Here is a 22291-nt window from a genome sequence, read left to right on the forward strand (position 1 = left end):
CCAGGACATGGTCTATAGCAGCTATAGCAGAAAACACTGGCCACATACCAACCGTAGACTGCAACAATAGAATACAATCCATTATAGCATTCCAAGCTGTCTTAAAGAGACACTGAGAGAAAATATTTGTGGTAACTATGAGAGAAAGGAACATAGGCCGATTCATATATTTCTACCTTGTTAGAGATGACCATCAGCCTATAGTTCGAGGTCCCTTGACTCCATGAATGTTGGGACATTCCTTCGCCAAACACATTTCCTAACATTGTCTTTAGACAGCTCTTTCTCAACTTCCATTACCTCCAGACTCCAGTGACCTAAAAGCTCCAGTAAATACTATGTAACATGCATACACTAAAGAATAGAATAGAATGTATTATATAAATCACTAGGCTATATCACTCATCTTTCCAAAAGACTCAGACCCTTCTTCACTTCATCTTGACCCTGTCTGTCCCACTCAAACTTCTGTCTGTGTGTCATCAATGGAGATGGTGGGGAACATACTTCTTGACCAAGAGGCACCAGACCAGGTGCTACAGAACAGCTGAGTGCAAATGAACAGCTGCTCTGACTGTGGATCATCTGAGGTGGTCTCATCATGGTCCAAGGACATTCCCAATAATTACATTATTACCCCAATTAATGTGGGGGGAAATGATGGCAGTATGTTATGTGGAAGCACTTCTGTGATTTAATTGGTTTAGCCTACTAGGGTAAAAATAAAAACATTATGTTAGGTCATTAAATTGAGTAGAGAGAAAAATAATTAGAATTTATACCAGAGATAAACTCAATAGTATTAGATATGTTAAAATAACACAATAATCTGAACATCTTGTAAGGATTAATCTTATAGGGATTCGTGTATTGTCCTGATGGACTAATGTGTATCTAAATAAACTAAACCGCAATAGAAAAAAGTGATAGTCTATTCTTGGTTATTCCATAACATATTGTATGAGAGTAAACAGGAAGATGTGATGTTTCCGTAGGCTACGTATGCCTGGCTTAAAACTCAATTATGTTCCAGATAGGTTGTGCAGCCTCTTCACCTGGGCGGCATCATAGGCTACAGTTTGTTTACATGATAGCCTATCACAATCAATAGGAAGTGGTTCTGACTAACAAGCAGCTCACTGCAAAAGGTTCGTTGGCCACGACGCAGTGTACAGAATAATTGAAAGATGTAGTCTACACACATCTCGGGGATAGAGATACATTGATTACATTTCATTTCTAGATAATAAACCATCCACGACACGTTTTTTTTTTTTTACATTGAAGTGGGCGTAATTTACTATAATCTGAGGTTCGCTCTGTTATCATATTGGAATAAAAACAGAGAGGATGACAGGGAGCCTGTTTGGGAGAATAATAATCGTATCTCTCTAACGCATCCACCCACCAATGGCTCAATTTGTTGATCAGTTTACCATCTATAAGGTAACAATGTAGATGGCAATATCAATACAGTGGGCTACCGGAGGTGCTCGCCCCTCTTTCACTCACCCGACTTGAAAAACGCCGCTATGTCGGCCGCATCCTTAGCAGCCTCATCTATTCCCTCTCCAGAGTTCATGGCTGGAATACCGATATGGCAAAATAATGTCCAAAGAATTGACTTCCTCTAGATTTTCCGAGAAAATGGAAATGCAACACCATTGAAATGATATTCTACTGTAACACGCACGCAATCTGTTCTCTCTTCAATAGGCAAGAGACCTCCATCTTGGCGAGAATGAAAATTCTTATTACCGTTCGGCGGCGCTCCAGAGCCTGAGCACAGAGGCAGAGGGGGGAAGTCCGTTGATAAAGGGGAGGTCTTGTATGGGGTCTCTGGCACTGCTGGAGTATCCCTGATATTTTGAGGCATTGTGCGCCACAACTGGGATGAAAGGGCTGACTGCAATGTAGGTTGGGTACGGGAGCCAAAATATAAAGGCTACTTGGTCTAGCCTGGGTGGTAGTCTGTTTCTGCTCTCTTGCCAACTCCTTACGGAGTGTCAAACATGTTTTTCTGACAATGACAATAGAGTTGGCAAAAGCACCAACAGATCTGGGACTAGGCTACCCTTGGCCACCAGACATGATGGAATCCAGACATAGACCTATCCTAGGCTATGGTAGCCAACAGGAAAACATAGGTATGAGATAGGCTAGGAATAAAATGTTGTTATTTATCACAAAAGCATTTCCTTCACTGGGAATAATCACGACATTTTGACTATTTAGCCTATCTGATGATGACTGGACTGGTGTTATTATTTTCCATTGGAAATTGTATAGACCTAACTACAATACTGATTGATAGACGTCTGCTATAAAGCATCCAAACGGTTCATTTTGTGATCAAACACTGCCACCCACTGGTTAAAAAATGTATCCGGCACCTTTATACATTTGTCCTCTTCGTAGTGTTGGCAAACCGATTGGCCTATCTTGGGATACACACATTCTGTAGTTTACAAAGCCTCTAGTAAAATCAAGTAATGAAGAATAGTGTCCATTTGGAAATAAGTTGTATCAGCTCAGGGCCTACATTACAAAGTTTCATCGAGGCATCTTGAAAATGTATATAACTGTATCTTGTGATACACTCAACGGCTGCATCAACATATCAATTCATGGCCCCCTCTCCTCATATTCCACTCAATGTTGGCGTGCGGCTGGGAATAATCATTAATTACACAGGCGCATGTTTGATAGATATAGGCTTGTATAGGCCTGTATGCTCCATACTTGTGCATCCCACCTGTGTGACCCATTCCCTCTAGTGTAACGTTACAAATTAAATGGAATATACAAAGACAGAAAGACGACAGACAAACTGTAGACTAGCAGCCTACACAACACAACAACCACATAAGAAGGCCAAAAAGGCCTCCTACAACCGTATATTTATATAGTGATTAAAAATGAATAAATATCGGACATTTCTCAATGAGATAATGAGAAGTTGCTTTGTGGCCCCATGAGTGGATCGTGAAAAATCATGTGGATTTGTTGTATTTCTAAGATAACTATTTCTATGGACATCATGGTGCAGCCTGCGGGGATATCGTTGTAGCTGACCCATCTGAAAAAAACCGTCCGTGCTATTCGGAATCCTTGGGACGTCAATACCCCATTGAAGTTGACATTGAAAAGGGTTAAGGTAAGGATTAAGGTTGGGGTCAGGTAAAGGTTATGGTTAAGGTTAAGATCAGGGTATGGACGTCCCAAGGATCCAAAATAGCACTGACCTTGGAAAAAAAAAAAACAGGTCCTACGTAACCAAGGAAACAGCTAACACCATTTAATTGGTGGGAAAGTGTTATCTGACAACTGCAGCTTGAGCACCTCGAGCCAGCCCAGGACACCAAGGACCAAAATACAAGAATTCCAGGTGACATGGAAAACTCGCAACTGTTTCCAGAATTCTGATACTGTATTCACACTTCAAAGACATATTCGTGGTGGTGTGGAAACCACATGGCTCTCAGCTCGCGTTCTGCGAAGTCCAACTTGAGAAACAGGTCCCAACCCTCAGTCCCCGTGGAGTCAATAAAGGAAATGCAGGTTTGGTGATTGTATTATCAGCTATTTCGCTTGTGTAGATGTGATTGTAATGTATATTAGTTGTACTGGATATCTTTGTTTTTGTCTGGAGGAGGTGGCAAAGTAGCCTTTAGTTTGCATCGTGTTGTGGTCCTGTTACTTTATTCCTGCTCATAAAATGATAGCATTTTCTGGTAATGAAGAGCATGCATATATAGACTCAAGAGCTCACAATAATTGAAACATATTTAAGCATGGCTAATGGCTGTATCCAGGTCGTGCGTAAGAACAGCCCTTAGCCGTTGTATAATGGCCATATACCACACCTCCTCGGGCCTTATTGCTATTAGAAACTGGTTATCAACATAATTAGAACAGTACAAATATTTTGGGGGGGCATACCTGTGGTATATGGTCTGATATACCACTGCTTTCAGCCAATCAGCATTCAGGACTCAAACGTTATAATTTGCAATATAGCCTCCTAGGCTAGGTCTAATAAAAAACGGTCTGTAAGTTAATATAATGGCTTTAATTGTGATGGCTACTTCTGCCTGGTGTTGGCTTTTTAATTAAAACAAATATATCAGAGAATGACTAGACTTTCATCCCAAGAGAAGCAAGCCAGCAATCCTTAACCAGCCTTTCCTCACATTCCTCACCGCCTGTAGTGGGCAGCATATCCACAAAGTTGATCTAAGCTCTGGCTGTATGCCTACTGATTTCTGCGCCCCGCTTAAATGTAATTAACATAATACAAAATCCTCATCAAACTCCATCTGTTTAAACTAGACATATCTGCATGGGCTGCATCTCAATCCACCGCATCCACCAATGTTGGTCTTCTGCATCTGCAGTGGAAGGTGACTGAGCTACAGCAGTGTTTGTCAGACCAGGAGACATCCCGATCGGTCTTCTCCCGAAAACGTCTGTAGCATCCGAACGGTTTGGCCTACCCCTTTATGGAAAAATGAGACTCTCACGAACACAACGGTGTTCTCCGTTTTGCTCTACGACCATAGCCGTGGAAAGTAGGGTTGCTGAGGGTGCTGCAGCCCCCGCTGAAAAATCTGAACAAAAAATAGATGTACAGTACCAGTCAAAAGCTTGGACACATTCCAGGGTTTTTCTTTCCAGGGTTTTTCTTTATTTTAACTATTTTCTACAGTGCAGAATAATAGTGAAGACATCAAAACTAACACAAATGGAATCATGTAGTAACCAAAAAAGTTTTAAACAAATCAAAATATATTTTATATTTGAGATTCTTCAAAGTAGCAACCCTTTGCCTTGATGACAGCTTTGCACACTCTTGGCATTCTCTCAATCAGCTACATGAGGATTGGACAGGTGGCGATCCCGAACCCATACACAAAATGTAGCACGATGACTGAAGGCGGATGTGGCATTATATATTATTAGTCAACAGGAATGAATTTTAATTAACAGGTGAGCCTTGTTAAAAGTTTAATTTGTGGAATTTCTTTCCTTCTTAATGTGTTTGAGCCAATCAGTTGTGTTGTGACAAGGTAGGGGTGGTATACAGAAGATAGCCCTATTTGGTAAAAGACCAAGTCCATATTATGGCAACAACAGCTCAAATAAGCAAAGAGAAACGACAGTCCATCATTACTTTAAGACATGAAGGTCAGTCAGTCCGGAACATTTCAAGAACTTAGAACGTTTCTTCAAGTGCAGTCGCAAAAACCATCAAGCGCTATGATGAAACTGGCTCTCATGAGGACTGCCACAGGAAAGGAAGACCCAGAGTTACCTCTGCTGCAGAGGATAAGTTCATTAGAGTTAACTGCACCTCAAATTGCAACCCAAATAAATGCTTCACAGAGTTCAAGTAACAGACACATCTCAACATCAACTGTTCAGAGGAGACTGTGTGAATCAGGCCTTCATGGTCGAATTGCTGCAAAGAAACCACTACTAAAGGACACCAATAAGAATAAGCGATTTGCGTGGGCCAAGAAACACGAGCAATGCATATTAGACTGGTGGAAATCTGTCCTTTGGTCTGATGAGTCCAAATTTGAGATGTTTGGTTCCAACCACCGTGTCTTTGTGAGACGCAGAGTAGGTGAACGGATGATCTCTGCATGTGTGGTTTCCACCGTGAAGCATGGAGGAGGAGGTGTGATGGTGATTTGCTGGTGACACTGTCTGTGATGTATTTAGAATTCAAGGCACACTTAACTAGCATGGCTACCACAGCATTCTGCAGCGATACACCATCCCATCTGGTTTGCCCTTAGTGGGACGATAATTTGTTTTTCAACAGGACAATGACCCAAAACACACCTCCAGGCTGTGTAAGGGCTATTTGACCAAGAAGGAGAGTGATGGAGAACTGCATCAGATGACCTGGCCTCCACAATCACCCGACCTCAATCCAATTGAGATGGTTTGGAATGAGTTGGACCGCAGAGTGAAGGAAAAGCAGCCAAAAAGTGCTCAGCATATGTGGGAGCTCCTTCAAGACTGTTGGAAGAGCATTCCTCATGAAGCTGGTTGCGAGAATGCCAAGAGTATGCAACGCTGTCATCAAGGCAAAGGGTGGCTACTTTAAAGATTCTAAAGATTTGTTTAACACTTTTTTGGTTACTACATGATTCCATATGTGTTATTTCATAGTTTTGATGTCTTCACTAGAAATACCTTATTTACATAAGTATTCAGACCCTTTGCTATGAGACTTGAAATTGAGCTTGTGTGCATCCTGTTTCCATTGATCATCTTTGAGATGTTTCTACAACTTGATTGGAGTCCACCTGTGGTAAATTCAATTGATTGGACATGATTTGGAAAGGGACACACCTGTCTATATAAGGTCCCATAGTTGACAGTGCATGTCAGAGAAAAAACCAAGCCATGAGGTTGAAGGAATTGTCCGTAGAGCTCCGAGACAGCATTGTGTCTAGGCACAAATCTGGGGAAGGGTGCTAAAACATTTCTACAGCATTGAAGGTCCCCAAAAACACATTGGCCTCCATCATTCTAAAATGGAAGAAGTTTGGAACCACCAAGACTCTTCCTATGGCTGGCTGCCCGTCCAAACTGAGCAATCGGGGGAGAAGGGCCTTGGTCAGGGAGGTGACCAAGAACCCGATGGTCACTCTGACAAAGCTCCAGAGTTCCTCTGTGGAGATGGGAGAACCTTCCAGAAGGACAACCATCTCTGCAGCACTCCACGATCCAGCCTTTATGGTATTGTGGCCAGACGGAAGCCACTCCTCAGTAAAAGGCACATGACAGCCCGCTTGGAGTTTGCCAAAAGGCACCGAAAGGACTCTCAGACAATGAGAAACAAGATTCTCTGGTCTGATGAAACCAAGATTAAACTCTTTGGCCTGAATGCCAAGCATCACGTCTGGAGGAAACATTGTACCATCCCTAGGGTGAAGCATGGTGGTGGCAGCATCATGCGGTGGGGGTGTTTTTCAGCGGCAGGGACTGGTAGTCTAGTCAGGATCGAAGGAAAGCTGAACAGAGCAAAGTACAGAAAGATCCTTGATGAAAACCTGCACCAGAGCGTTCAGAACCTCAGACTGGGGCGAAGGTTCACCTTCCAACAGGACAACAACTCTAAGCACACAGCCAAGACAACGCAGGAGTGGCTTCAGGACAAGTCTCTGAATGTTCTTGAGTGGTCCAGCCAGAGCACGGACTTGAACCCGATCGAACATCTCTGGAGAGACCTGAAAATAGCTGTGCAGCGACGCTCCCCATCCAACCTGACAGAGCTTGAGAGGAGGTGTGCCAAGCTTGTAGCGTCATACCCAAGAAGAATCGAGGTTGTAATCGCTGCCAAAGGTGCTTCAACAAAGTACTGAGTAAAGGGTCTGAATACTTATGTAAATGTGATATTTCAGTTTTTTTTTGCTAAAATTTCTAAAAACCTGTTTTCGCGTTGTCATTATGGGGTATTTTGTGTAGATTGATGAGGAATTTGTATTGATTCCATATGTGTTATTTCATAGTTTTGATGTCTTCACTATTATTCTACAATGCAGAAAATAGTAAAAATAAAGAAAAACCCTTGAATGAGTAGGTGTTCTAAAACTTTTGACAGGTAGTATATATATTAAAAATAATTTTTTTCACAAAGTAGTGCACTGGGCCTTTAATAGTCCTGTATTAGCGGACCGATATAGCCGTCTGCAGCGTGGGGGAAAAAACCTCCCCCCCACAAGACTCGTCTGAAGGTAGCCCGGTACCAGTTAATCTTTTTTATGGAAGTATGTATTGAGCATACAAAACATTAAGAACACCTGCTCTTTCGATGACATAGACTGACCAGGTGAATCCAGGTGAAAGCAATGATCCCTTATTGATGTCACTTGGTAAATCCACTTCAATCAGTGTAGATGAAGGGGAGGAGACAGGTTAAAGAAGGATTTTTAAGCCTTGAGACAATTGAGATATGGATTGTGTGTCTGCCATTCAGATGGTGAATGGGCAAGACAAAATATTTAATTGCCTTTGAATTTTTTTTTATTTTTTTTTATTTCACCTTTATTTAACCAGGTAAACCAGTTGAGAACAAGTTCTCATTTACAACTGCGACCTGGCCAAGATAAAGCAAAGCAGTGTGATAAAAACAACAACACAGAGTTACATATGGGGTAAAACAAAACAAAGTCAAAAATACAACAGAAATACATATATATACAGTGTGTGCAAATGTAGCAAGTTATGGAGGTAAGGCAATAAATAGGCTATAGTGCAAAATAATTACAATTAGTATTAACACTGGGATGATAGATGTGCAAGAGATGATGTGCAAATAGAGATACTGGGGTACAAATGAGCAAAATAAATAACAATATAGGGATGAGGTAGTTGGGCGGGCTAATTTCAGATGGGCTGTGTACAGGTGCAGTGATCGGTAAGGTGCTCTGACAACTGATGCTTAAAGTTAGTGAGGGAGATAAGTGTCTCCAGCTTCAGAGATTTTTGCAATTTGTTCCAATCATTGGCAGCAGAGAACTGGAAGGAATTGCGGCCAAAGGAGGTGTTGGCTTTGGGGATGACCAGTGAGATATACCTGCTGGAGCGCAGTGATTTATAGATGGCCTGGAGCCAGTGGGTTTGGCGACGAATATGTAGTGAGGACCAGCCAACAAGAGCGTACAGGTCACAGTGGTGGGTATTATATGGGGCTTTGGAGACAAAACGGATGGCACTGTGATAGACTACATCCAATTTGCTGAGTAGAGTGTTGGAGGCTATTTTGTAAATGACATCGCCGAAGTCAAGGATCGGTAGGATAGTCAGTTTTACGAGGGCATGTTTGGCAGCATGAGTGAAGGAGGCTTTGTTGCGAAATAGGAAACCGATTCTAGATTTAACTTTGGATTGGAGATTCTTAATGTGAGTCTGGAAGGAGAGTTTACAGTCTAACCAGACACCTAGATATTTGTAGTTGTCCACATACTCTAGGTCAGACCCGTCGAGAGTAGTGATTCTAGTCGGGTGGGCGGGTGCAAGCAGCGTTCGGTTGAAGAGCATGCATTTAGTTTTACTAGTGTTTAAGAGCAGTTGGAGGCTACTGAAGGAGTGTTGTATGGCATTGAAGCTCGTTTGGAGGTTTGTTAACACAGTGTCCAATGAAGGGCCAGATGTATACAAAATGGTGTCGTCTGCGTAGAGGTGGATCTGAGAGTCACCAGCAGCAAGAGCGACGTCATTGATATACACAGAGAAAAGAGTCGGCCCAAGAATTGAACCCTGTGGCACCCCCATAGAGACTGCCATAGGTCCAGACAACAGGCCCTCCGATTTGACACATTGAACTCTATCTGAGAAGTAGTTGGTGAACCAGGCGAGGCAGTCATTTGAGAAACCAAGGCTATTTAGTCTGCCAATAAGAATGCGGTGGTTGACAGAGTCGAAAGCCTTGGCCAGGTCAATGAAAACGGCTGCACAGTACTGTCTATTATCGATCGCGGTTATAATATCGTTTAGGACCTTGAGCGTGGCTGAAGTGCACCCATGACCAGCTCGAAACCGGATTGCATAGCGGAGAAGGTACGGTGGGATTCGAAATGGTCGGTGATCTGTTTGTTGACTAGGCTTTCAAAAACTTTTTGAAAGGCAGGGCAGGATGGATATGGGTCTGTAACAGTTTGGATCTAGAGTGTCACCCCCTTTGAAGAGGGGGATGACAGCGGCAGCTTTCCAATCTCTGGGGATCTCAGACGTTACGAAAGAGAGGTTGAACAGGCTAGTAATAGGGGTTGCGACAATTTCGGCGGCTAGTTTTAGAAAGAAAGGGTTTAGATTGTCTAGCCCAGATGATTTGTAGGGGTCCAGATTTTGCAGCTCTTTCAGAACATCAGCTGTCTGGATTTGTGTGAAGGAGAAGCGGGGGGGGCATGGGCAAGTTGCAGCGGAGGGTGCAGAGCTGGTGGCCGGGGTAGTGGTAGCCAGGTTGAAAGCATGGCCAGCCGTAGCAAAATGCTTGTTGAAATTCTCGATTATTGTAGATTTATCGGTAGTGATAGTGTTTCCTAGCCTCAGTGCAGTGGGCAGCTGGGAGGAAGTGCTCTTATTTTCCATGGACTTGGGGTATGGTAGTAAGTATGAATGGGGTATGAATGGGGTATGGTAGTAAGTGCAAGGCGCACCAGTTTGTGTCAAGAACTGCAACGCTGCTGGGTTTTTCACGCTCAACAGTTTCCTGTGTGTATCAAGAATGGTCCACCACCCAAAGGACATCCAGTGAACTTGACACAACTGTGGGAAGCATTGAGTAAACATGGGCCAGCATCCCTGTGGAACGCTTTCGACAACTTGTAGAGTCCATGCCCCGACGAATTGAGGCTGTTCTGAGGGCAAAACGGAGAGTGTTTTTTCATGTATGAATCTGTTATTCAATGTGTTTCTATAGGCTAATGTTAGTAAGGCCAAATTCAGTGTTTCATAAAATATTTGTAAAATACTTTTGGGGGTTACCTAAAGGGGTCCTAAAATTCCAACAGTGATGCTTTGGTGATGTTATGGGGACAATATGATGATGTTCTGGGGACATTATGGGTACATTTTGGTAATGGTGTGATGATGTTATGGGGACATTATGGTGATGTTATAGGAAAATTAGGGGGATGTTAAGGTGATGTTATAGGAGCATTGTAGGGACATTATGGTGATGTTCTGGTAACATTTGGGGACGTTCTAGTGATGTTATGGGGACATTATGATGATGTTATGTGGAAATGATGGTGATGTTATGGGGCTATTATGGGGATGTTATGGGGACATTTTGTGGATGTTATGGTGATGTTATGGGGGCCTTCTCTTAGATCCCTCTCTGAGCTCTCACCAGATCATACATAATTCTGTGGGGACTCCAATTACCCAGTTTCTCCAAATGAGATGGCTCACTTTAGAAATCAGTCATGGCTTAGTGAAATATTCATTATCTAACTGCTTTTAAATGCAAAGCTGCACAATCATTTTCCAAGTATCAAACGCTCTCTCACCCCATATGAGTCTGTGATCATCAAGCATTTCGCTACACCCACTATAACATCTGCTAAACACGTGTATTTTGATTTGATTTGATCCTCTGCCAATATTGTGTAATCTGATGGAATTTAATAGGCTGGTGTGTTTGCTTCTTGGTGTATGTTGTTCTCTTTGGCCAGGCAGTAGCCAAATGCTGGTTGCCCTTTTGGATTTGGAGTTCAGGTGGATTGTTTTGTCACTCAACATTTCTCCACACTCGTTGGTCCCCTTATTTCTGAAGGATTGGCTATGTCATATTAATCATCAGCTGCTGGCACTTTCATCGCACCCCACTCTTCACCACTTTACATTAGTGTTATTCCTTTCTAGTTTCAGTACAACATGCATACAACATGCATACGGGTGAATGGCTTTAATTAAGAAGTCATTGTGTTCCTTGGTTGGATTGAACTAGGCCTAACCTAACAACGAATTTCACAACATAGGTCTAGGCCTAGATTTGTGTATTGCTCTTTAACACCATCCATTCTCTGTTGGTCAATCCCTTCCTCAACTAGTTGGACCACAGGGCTCTTTTATACCTGTCCAGGGGAGACATGTCTGTAACTGTAACTGTCTGTAACTGTAGCCTCTACTGCATAACAATGACCCATTCAGCCCCAAGCCCCATTGTTGACGTTGGTAAGGCGATAGCACTGCTTTTGATAATTACCTAGCCGACAGGTGGTCACCCAATACTACACTATCTAGTGAGCAAGCCTCTGTCTGAGGAGAAAACAATATTATAATTTCAGACAGTAACCTTTGGGCTGGAAAATAAGATGCTGGTCGCTGGCAGTGCTTGTTCTGCAGTGCATGCACTGGAATTATTGTCTGTGTTCTCATGAATAGTAATTAATGTCAATTAAGAGGGTGGATTCCTTGAATAGGTTGCTTTGTTGAGAGTGGCAATGCTACACTTTAAACCAGACTATCAAAACAAGGTAAGCTGACCTACACAGTTCTGTTACATGTTACTTAGGCTACACCCTGGTCCCTATCTGTGACCAAATCATGCATTTCATCATGAATGTTTTAAGAAACAAACAATTGTATTTATCTCACTACAATACCAGTCTTCTGGACTGTTTACCAGACCATTGTGTAGATAGAGGTTCAGCATGTAGACTATATTGCCCAACTATAAATTGTCAATCAGAGGTATGGATTTTATAGTACTGGGGATTCATGAAAATACAGAGGTTGGTAGTAACACGCTACAAGTAACACGTTACAGTACTTGAGTACTTTTTTTAGGAATGTGTACCACACTCTTACTTTTACTCTAGTAAATTCTGAAGGGGAAAACATATATTTTTTAAACGTTTTCAAATGTATCAAAGCAGTGTCAGATTTAAATTGGCTGCAAAGGGCTCTGTTTCTTGTTTGCCTTTCTTTAGATTTTATGAAAATAACTGGTTAGTTAATTGAAAAGCATGTCACAAGTATCATTCTTCAGTGTAAAACATTATACATTTGCATTTAGGTTATTTATTTTCGATCAACTTACACAATAAAATAAGCTACTGTAAGAACATAAACAAAACATTGATAGAATGAAAAATAGGCAGATGTGTATTGGAGAAGAAAGTCAGTAAATTAACTTGTATTCAGTGGAACTAAGGAGCGTTTCCACTAACTCTTGTTGTTTGATAAATTAGTTTGCTATTGTAGATCTGCATCAAGGCTGTGCTACTCATCAAAAATATAGGCTAGTATTAAAATACACTGTCCACAATGTTTTGGTCATTACAGTAATATCAATGCAGTTTGGATCATTTGGAATATGAGACAGCTCGCATCTTCAGATCAATGCCACATTATGTATTTGGGTAGGTAGCGCATAGAGCAGGGTTCCCCAACTTGCGTGCCGATTTTGGCCCGTAGGTGATTTAATTTGCCCCCCCCCCCCAAGTTTCCTGAGCAAAATGTTTTATTGTTTATTTTTTGGGACATAAAACACCAGCAAATCAGCTCCAATGGTAAACAATGTGGAAATATGTTCAAAAGTATTTCCACGCATAATAGAGAGATACAGTGAGGGAAAAAAGTATTTGATCCCCTGCTGATTTTGTACGTTTGCCCACTGACAAAGACATGATCAGTCTATAATTTTAATGGTAGGTTTATTTGAACAGTGAGAGACAGAATAACAACAACAAAATCCAGAAAAACGCATGTAAATTGAAATTGATTGGCATTTTAATGAGGGAAATAAGTATTTGACCCCTCTGCAAAACATGACTTAGTACTTGGTGGCAAAACCCTTGTTGGCAAACACAACGGTCAGACGTTTCTTGTAGTTGGCCACCAGGTTTGCACACATCTCAGGAGGGATTTTGTTCCACTCCTCTTTGCAGATCTTCTCCAAGTCATTAAGGTTTCGAGGCTGACGTTTGGCAACTCGAACCTTCAGCTCCCTCCACAGATTTTCTATGGGATTAAGGTCTGGAGACTGGCTAGGCCACTCCAGGACCTTAATGTGCTCCTTCTTGAGCCACTCCTTTGTTGCCTTGGCCGTGCGTTTTGGGTCATTGTCATGCTAAAATACCCATCCACGACCCATTTTCAATGCCCTGGCTGAGGGAAGGAGGTTCTCACCCAAGATTTGACGGTACATGGCCCCATCCATCGTCCCATTGATGCGGTGAAGTTGTCCTGTCCCCTTAGCAGAAAAACACCTCCTTAGCATAATGTTTCCACCTCCATGTTTGACGGTGGGGATGGTGTTTTTGGGGTCATAGGCAGCATTCCTCCTCCTCCAAACACGGCGAGTTGAGTTGATGCCAAAGAGCTCGATTTTGGTCTCATCTGACCACAACACATTCACCCCGTTCTCCTCTGAATCATTCAGATGTTCATTGGCAAACTTCAGACGGGCATGTATATGTGCTTTCTTGAGCAGGGGGACCTTGCGGGCGTTGCAGGATTTCAGTCCTTCACGGCGTAGTGTGTTACCAATTGTTTTCTTGGTGACTATGGTCCCAGCTGCCTTGAGATCATTGACAAGATCCTCCTGTGTAGTTCTGGGCTGAATCCTCACCGTTCTCATGATCATTGCAACTCCACAAGGTGAGATCTTACATGGAGCCCCAGGCCGAGGGAGGCTGACAGTTATTTTGTGTTTCTTCCATTTGCGAATAATCGCACCAACTGTTCTCACCAAGCTGCTTGGCGATGGTCTTGTAGCCCATTCCAGCCTTGTGTAGGTCTACAATCTTGTCCCTGACATCCTTGGAGAGCTCTTTGGTCTTGACCATGGTGGAGAGTTTGGAATCTGATTGATTGATTGCTTCTGTGGACAGGTGTCTTTTATACAGGTAACAAACTGAGATTAGGAGCACTCCCTTTAAGAGTGTGCTCCTAATCTCAGCACGTTACCTGTATAAAAGACACCTGGGAGCCAGAAATCTTTCTGATTGAGAGGGGATCAAATACTTATTTCCCTCATTAAAATGCAAATCAATTTATAACATTTTTGACATGCGTTTATCTGGATTTTGTTGTTGTTATTCTGTCTCTCAAAGTTCAAATAAACCTACCATTAAAATTATAGACTGATCATTTCTTTGTCAGTGGGCAAACGTACAAAATCAGCAGGGGATCAAATACTTTTTTCCCTCACTGTATGTGATCGTATACAAATGTAAGCAAGGTTTGAAATGATTATATTTTAGTCAAATATATATATATAATAGTATATGTTTGGGCTTCTTGCTGTCAGTTTACAGTCTACAAATTATTTGTAAGTATGTTCCGTCTCCCTGACCATCCGCTCAAGAAAAAATCGGCCCGCGGCTGAATCTAGTTGATGATCCCTGACATAGAGGCTTATATAGAGGCCTCACCGCATGGGTTCTCTGTGGGTTAGAGAGGTCAAGGTGGGACACAATACCTGACACAGTAATAGGGGATTATGAAGGTTCCTTTTCCACTGTTTTGTCACCTGCACAATGGCATCATGAAGGCTTGGTGTACAATATACAGTGGCCTTCTACTGTGATACCCATCACCTGTGGCTGTGTCATGTGCCGGAGCTTGGCAACTTGCCTGCCTCTTTAAGTTGTTTGAATAGTTTATAGGAGATTTTAACTTCACTGACAGTTGGATCAGTTTAAAGCAAGGTGGGGAGCAAACAAAGGCATGCCAGTTAATTTCCTGAGTGATCACAGCCACTCTTATCTTCTCTACAGCACTCACTGATCTCTATCTGTAGCTACATAGATTATAGATGGTCGTTTGGGAGCTGTCTTTGATATGAGGAGCTAGGTGTCATGTCTCGAGCGTTTAGAAAACAGCTCTGGAAACAGAGTGTCTCAAGAGTGATCAAGGTAAGAGATTGTCACAGTAGCATTTATATGATGATAGAAGGAGATGGAGTAGAGCTACTGGAGACATCAAGCACCCAGTTGGTCCTCGCCAAATAATGGTTAGGGACGGGTCATCTATTTGATCACAGATTGGGGCCAGTATGGTGTGCATGTTGTTGACTGTTTGATATATGTATAGGCTCCGGAGTATAACTGAACTGAGATCAGTCGTTGGTTAGAATTGGCTCTCTGTCTTGTTCTGTAGAATTTTGATCAATTCTGTCGAAACAAGCAATTTCAGTCAGTATTTTCTTGTTTCATTTTATGATACAGACATTGTTTGCAATGGCATTCATTGCAAATGTCGAATGGATAACAAGACACACAACGCCCAAAAGCACGTGTCACGACTTCCTCCGAAGCTGCCTCCTCTCCTTGTTCGGGCAGGCTTCGGCGTTCGTCGTCACCGGCCTTCTAGCCACTGCCGCTCCAAATCTCATCATTCCATTTGTTTTTTCTTGTTTATTACACACACCTGGTTCATATCCCCTCATCAGTACCTGTATAAGTGTTCCCTCTGCCCCCTTGTCTTTGTGTGTGATTGTTTATTGTAGAGGAGATTATAGCTCGGTGGAGCTCGATTCTATTGTGTATCTCTGAGTTATTCACCCGTGTGCCTTTATTTCCCCAGTACACCGTTTGTCCGCACTGGTGTGTATTACGCATTGATGCGTACCTCTGTTTATTGATTAAACCATTTATTCCATGATTTCCTCTCCTCCGTCTGACTCCGTCCATCATCACCCACTACAACATGTAACAGCTATCAGTCCTTTTCTCCTGAAGTATTTCTTGATTTGTTTTGTCAGGATATTTTCATTCCAGCCATTCAGTTCTTATCTGAGCTGAAAGCTTGCAGACAGTTGTGGCTGCCATTGTGTACGCTTGGTGCTTGGTGCTTGGTGTGCTGTAGTGTTTGTCTGTAGGCTGATGCCTGAGGTGGCTGTTTGCTCATCATGAAAGCCTTGGACTGGAATCACTGCCAGCCCAGGGAGCAGGTATGATGTGTGTGTGTGGGCAGTCGCCCAGCAACCCCTGTCTTGGCTAGCTTATATAAGCATGTATTTCCCTCCAGTGGTTCTGTTCAGGCAGTGTTAAATCAGTATTGTGCTGGCTGGCCTGTGTTGCACATGCTGACACACCGGGGGCTGCTTCTAATGGCACCCTTTTCCCTACATCGTGCACTACTTTTGACCAGAGACCAAGCAGGGCACCGTATAGGGAGTAGGGTGCCATTTAGGATGCAGTCTGGGGCTTGTATTTGTCCAATAGGTCAATAGCTGTGTTTGGTCTTTCGTGTCCAGGCTTGTTGACTGTTGGCTGCTGCCTCTGATCTGATGCATGACATCAAGGCCTGCTGTAAATCTTTAGCCTTCTTCTTCTGCTATCTTCTTCCGCAGCCTTCTTCTACTCCCACCTGATACCTGGATGGAACTCATGTGGAGCTATCTTTCCATTGGGCTTATCCATTGGGGTTATCAATTAAGCCATAGTAAATGTGACTCAGACTTAGCCAAGACGTCTTTAAAGTGCAATAGAGACAGACCAGTGAGCCGGTTTGGCATGAATAACTCAACAGTCGGAATGTGACAACACTTTATCAATGGCATCGAATGCATTCTTAGGGGCAAATGTATAGTGTTTGCCAAATAGTAGCATGCCAGTGTAGATGCAAAGAAATGCAGGAAAAGCTTAAGTGTGCTTAGTATTCCTGATCTGCTGGTAAATGGTCTGGCCAGTAACTATAAATTGTTGTTAAGTTGCAATGTGCTGCTCCAAAAGGGCCTAGATCAAAAAATAGACTGACCCGTGCAAGTAAAAGGTAGCTTGACCTAGCATGAAAAACTTCTCCAGACAAATTCCGGACTGTCAATGGGGAACATAAAACCAGAGTTTGAAAGCATCTGCATCCGGCCCACGATATACAACACAAAGTCGGCTTAATTTATTGGCTTGCCTTTTTCCTACCGTTACCAAGCAACTCATTGTAGTAGATTTTACTATCTCTATTCTGTCTGTCCTCTTTAACATGAGGCCCCCAGCCACTAGGCTATCCAGGGTAGTGTTATAGGCTAGGCAGAGTGGGATGGTAATGTTCTATCTGTGCTGTTTGTGCTACTGTCTGGATATTTGACTGTATATAACAAGTGGATAGCTAGTGGGTAGGAGTGGTAGAGAAGACACAGAGAAAGAGGCACAGCTCAAGAGTCTGGAGTATATGGACAATGTTTTATCGGAGGTCATGGTTCAAGAGATTTCCATGAAGCAATAGGCTATCACTTTCATTTTCACTTTTTCGTGTGGGATTTTGCTATGTTTTTTACTGTTTTTTAATGGATTTCTACTGTTAATAACAAAACTGCAGTATATATTGAAGATACTGTATTTTTTTCTGATATTTCTTCAATGGAGTTTACAAGCGTCCTGAATTCTGCTGTCTTGGCTGACATGTGACAGTGATTGTCATTCTGTGAACCTTTTGAACAATGGCTGACTCAAAGTCTAGAAGGAGCAAAAGGGAGCTTCAATCCTCTCTCATATCTAACAGTGAGATTGTTGCATTCAAAGTATGTGTGAATGACCCTGTTGGATCCAGTCATCATTACCATTTGAATTACATTAATTGTTTCTGGGATGGAATATTAATCAAAATTTGGTTCCACCTCTTGTCGAAGCAATTGAGTCTGTATTGGGGTTGACTTGATGATACCTCTCTCTGTCTCTCTGTTTGCAGCAAAAGCTGAAAGAGGAGCGTGAGGCTAAGAGAGCTCAGCTGGATGGCAGACATGACTACGTCCTCAGCATCGTGGCTTCCTGCCTGGGCCTGGAGAAGGCTGACGTGGAGGACGCCATTCTGGAGGGAACTCAGGTAGGGCATAACACTTCACCACTGCTCCACCTCCATCAATCCCCTGTAGTGTGGTCCCTTGTGACAGACTGTTGAGTAGCTGGCCACTGCTTGCGGATGCAACATTTGGTTCTTCGTTTCAAGATTACCTGTATGGTAATAACTTGTGCAAAAGCGATTGAATCAAGTAAAGGTAAATGAATTGTGGAAACGGTGATTGTGATGAACGTGTCTCCCATAGATTGAGCGCATGGAGCAGTTCTTTGTGGCTGAAGGACTTCCTCATATCATGTTCTACTATCAGGATGTGGAGCCAGCTGAAGCAGGTAAGATGATTGGCCATGCAGGGAAGTAATAGGGGAATATAATAATAGCAGAGTAATAACAAAGTTAATAGTAGAGTTAGAGCTCAAAGACAAAGAGGTTGAATCTCGCTAACAGAGAGGATAACTCCAGATAGAGTAATGTCTCTTACACTTCTTCCTGTCATAAAGATGATATAGTGGGGAACTGCTTCGTTTGTCTCCCTAGCAGCAGCATCAGCAGCAGCAGCTGCCTTGGCCCCCAACCGGAGGAAGAAGGCCAAGGTGTTTGTCACCGAGGGCAAAGATGTGGCTCTGACTGGTGTCTGTGTGTTCTTCACAAGAGCCAACCCCTCCAAGGCCATCACCTCTGAGAATGTGCACAGGGTAAGTCTCCACCTTACTATCCAACACAAGGCTCTCCAACCCTGTTCCTGGAGAGCTACCGTCCTGTAGGTTTTCACTCCAACCCTAATCTAGCACACCTGATTCCAATAATTAGCTGGTTGATAAGCTGAATCAGGTTAGTTACAACTGGGGTTGGATTGAAAACCTACAGGAGGGTAGCTCTCCAGGAACTGGGTTGGAGAGCCCTGATCCAACACATAGTCGGCATTATACGTTTTGTCAATATTTATATGTCTAAAGTCTTAAACAATGTTCGTATAACAATGCTCTTATCATTCATAACGCTATTTATCCTTGCATTCAGGCAAACTGCTTAAAGACTTTAAGGCTTAAAGCACACAATATTAATAACAGTATGACACGTCAGCCCAATCTTTGCTTCTAAAATGGTGTCATCCACTGGCCTACTGTGTGGTCATGTCTATCTAAAATTCTCTGGCCCTGGTAGGAGGTGAATTTCAACATGCTGGACACCACAGAGGTAGGCCTGCTTAAAAGTGTGGAGCAGCTGCTGTCAGAGATCTTCATACCCACCCTGAAGAAGATGAACCACGGCTGGGGAGAGCTGGCCAGTCCACAGGCCCAGTCAGTTAAACAGGACTTCATCAGCTCTCTAGACAGCTTTGTGTCTGTGCTGGCCGGGGCGCAGGAGAGCCTGCAGGAGAAGGTAGGTGAAATGTGCACGCTCAGCCGACCTGGCTTCAAATACTATTTCAATTATCTCAATTATTTTCACATGCATTTCAAAGTAATTATTCAGATATGTTTTATTTGAAAAGACCAGTAGTTGAATATTGGAATGTATTTGAAAATACTCAAATACACTGACTCAAATACACACCCATGTATTTAACCCAGGTATTTGAAAATAGTATTTCAAATAAGTATTTAAAAATACTTTGAAATAGTAGGCTTTTTATAGAAAACTATTTGAAAGTACTTTAAAATAATTCCAATAGATGTGGTTTATTCAGGCCACATTATTTGAAAATACTTAAATACACAGAAAATAAGTATTTAAATAATAATCAAATCCACACACACACGCACACACGCACACACACACACACACATGCTTATCAAAACAAACAAATGTCAATTTGCAATTACGAATATACGAATATACAGTTGACATCATTAATCGTTTCATTTAGGTCAACCTAAAAGAGTGTGACGTATTTGACCTGAAGACACTGAAAGGCCCGTCTGACTACATTGCTGTAGCTAACAGCACAGAGGCAACAGAGAAGATAGAGGCCTGTATGAAAGTGTGGCTCAAACAGATTGAACAGGTAAGATAGATTGAACCTCAATAGCATCATGGATACCTTTCCCCTCCATGGACCTGTGTTATTGTGGGTGGGGGTGTGTTCAATAAAGTCAATACAATAAAACTGTATTTATCCCCTCAGAGGCAATTAAGAAAGGCAACTCAGGATTTACATCAAGATCCACCACATCTAATACAGTTTACAGATATTGCATTCCCCAATCAGCAGTGATTGTGTTGTATCCAGGTGCTGGCTGAGAGTGACCAGCTGAGGAAGGAGGCAGATGACCTGGGGCCGCGGGCCGAGCTGGACCACTGGAAGAAACGCATGTCCCGCTTCAACTACCTCCTGGACCAGCTCAAGAGCCCCGACGTCAAGGCTGTCCTGGGCGTGCTCATGATGGCCAAGTCCAAACTCATCAAGGTGAGCAAGCTGTTACACCATGTCCTTCGTAACACAGGAGTAGATGTTAAAGGCCTGCTAATAAAATGTTAAAATCTCAATTTCGATTTTCGACTTGAGACTCGTTCGTGGGAGCCAGTCACATTTAGAAATATAAAACTTCTCTATGCTTACTGTACATGGCTCTCATATCTGAATTCAGCTGGTGTTTTCTGTATTAATGTAGCAGAATAGGTACAGTGTATGTTTGATGACTGTATCTGTCCCCCCAGTCCTGGCGAGAGCTGGACACCAGGATCACTGACTCAGCCAATGAGGCCAAGGACAATGTGAAGTACCTCTACACTCTGGAGAAGTTCTGTGACCCGCTATACAACAGTGACCCTGTGAGAGACTAATATTGAATACAGTTTTCAGTATGACAACTCATCTTCCTCTAAGACTTACTAACTACAGACTGACATAGTTTGCCAGTTTCCCGGACACAGATTATTCCTAATGCTGGACTAAGTAGCACTTTCAATTAAAAACCTTTTATTCCAGGACTAGACTTAATCTGCGAAACTGGTCCACTATGTATATCGATCTTAATGGATTTGAAAACTCATCATTGTATGATTGTATTGTATGCTAAATGAACGCAGGTGTCGATGGTAGAGGCCATTCCAGGCCTGATCAACGCCATCCGGATGATCCACAGTATCTCCCGCTACTACAACACCTCAGAGAAGATCACCTCCCTGTTTGTCAAGGTCATTATTGCCAAGATAATGTATGTAACCACCAAGAAGAATAGGTGACTGTAAATCTCACTCCAAATTAAAAGCTGCCGAATGTATTACATTTAATCATTAGAAGTGTATTAAAATCAATCTTGTCAATTCTTCTTTGATGTTCTTGGTGCATTTGGCCGCACCACCTGGTCTCATGTCATCTGAAGTGCTGTCTACAGTACTTCTCTCCAAACCCCTTTAACCAGTCATCCCATCGAGGTTACTTATTAGAGAGGCACCTGAAATGTATCCTTTTTTCTTCTGTATCTCCATGTCTTAGGTTACCAACCAGATGATTACAGCATGTAAGGCTTACATCACCAACAACGGTTCTGCATCCATATGGGACCAGCCTCAGGGTGTTGTAGCTGAGAAACTCAAAGCTGCTATCCACCTAAACCAGGTACTGCTTTCATATGCCAAGTTATTGTTCAACACACTTTAACCATATCATTTAAAATAGTGTGCTAAATCAAGGCACAAATAAATGTGCTTTTTGAAAGTACAGTTCCTTAAAAGCTTTAATCTATAAAATATTATAAACTGGGTGGTTCGAGCCCTGAATGCTGATTGGCTGAAAGCCGTGGTATATCACACCGTATACCACGAGTATGACAAAACATGTATTTTTACGGCTCTAATTACGTCGGTAACCAGTTTATAATAGCAATAAGGCACCTCAGGGGTTTGGTATATTGCCAACATACCACGGCTAAGGGCTATATCCAGGCACTCCACGTTGCGTCGTGCATAAGAACAGCCCTTAGCCGTAGTATATTGGCCATATACCACACCCCCTCGGGCCTTATTGCTTAAATATATTATCAATACACTAGAGATAATATATACCACAACATCC

General features: G+C 42.5%; 2 protein-coding genes across 4 annotated transcripts in view; one reads left to right on the forward strand and one right to left on the reverse strand.

Moving 5' to 3' along the window:
• LOC121570065 (triple functional domain protein-like) overlaps positions 1–1726 on the reverse strand; it is a 130087-nt gene extending 128361 nt beyond the window's left edge. For all 3 annotated transcript variants that reach the window (XM_041881529.2, XM_045208466.1, XM_045208468.1), the window contains exon 1: positions 1513–1726. In XM_041881529.2, coding sequence (XP_041737463.2) covers positions 1513–1582 — 70 coding nt within the window. In that variant the 5' untranslated portion in view covers positions 1583–1726. The remainder of the gene's footprint in view (positions 1–1512) is intronic.
• A 1754-nt stretch (positions 1727–3480) lies between these two features.
• LOC121570064 (dynein axonemal heavy chain 5-like) overlaps positions 3481–22291 on the forward strand; it is a 71750-nt gene continuing 52939 nt past the window's right edge. Inside the window, 10 exon segments of the mRNA XM_041881528.2 lie at positions 3481–3561; positions 18163–18297; positions 18518–18602; positions 18811–18965; positions 19435–19653; positions 20141–20278; positions 20504–20680; positions 20932–21045; positions 21304–21411; positions 21713–21835. Of these exon segments, the coding sequence (XP_041737462.2) occupies positions 3556–3561; positions 18163–18297; positions 18518–18602; positions 18811–18965; positions 19435–19653; positions 20141–20278; positions 20504–20680; positions 20932–21045; positions 21304–21411; positions 21713–21835 (1260 nt within the window). The 5' untranslated portion in view covers positions 3481–3555.

Source organism: Coregonus clupeaformis, chromosome 28, assembly GCF_020615455.1.
Source record: "Coregonus clupeaformis isolate EN_2021a chromosome 28, ASM2061545v1, whole genome shotgun sequence".
In the NCBI taxonomy this organism is placed as follows: domain Eukaryota; kingdom Metazoa; phylum Chordata; class Actinopteri; order Salmoniformes; family Salmonidae; genus Coregonus; species Coregonus clupeaformis.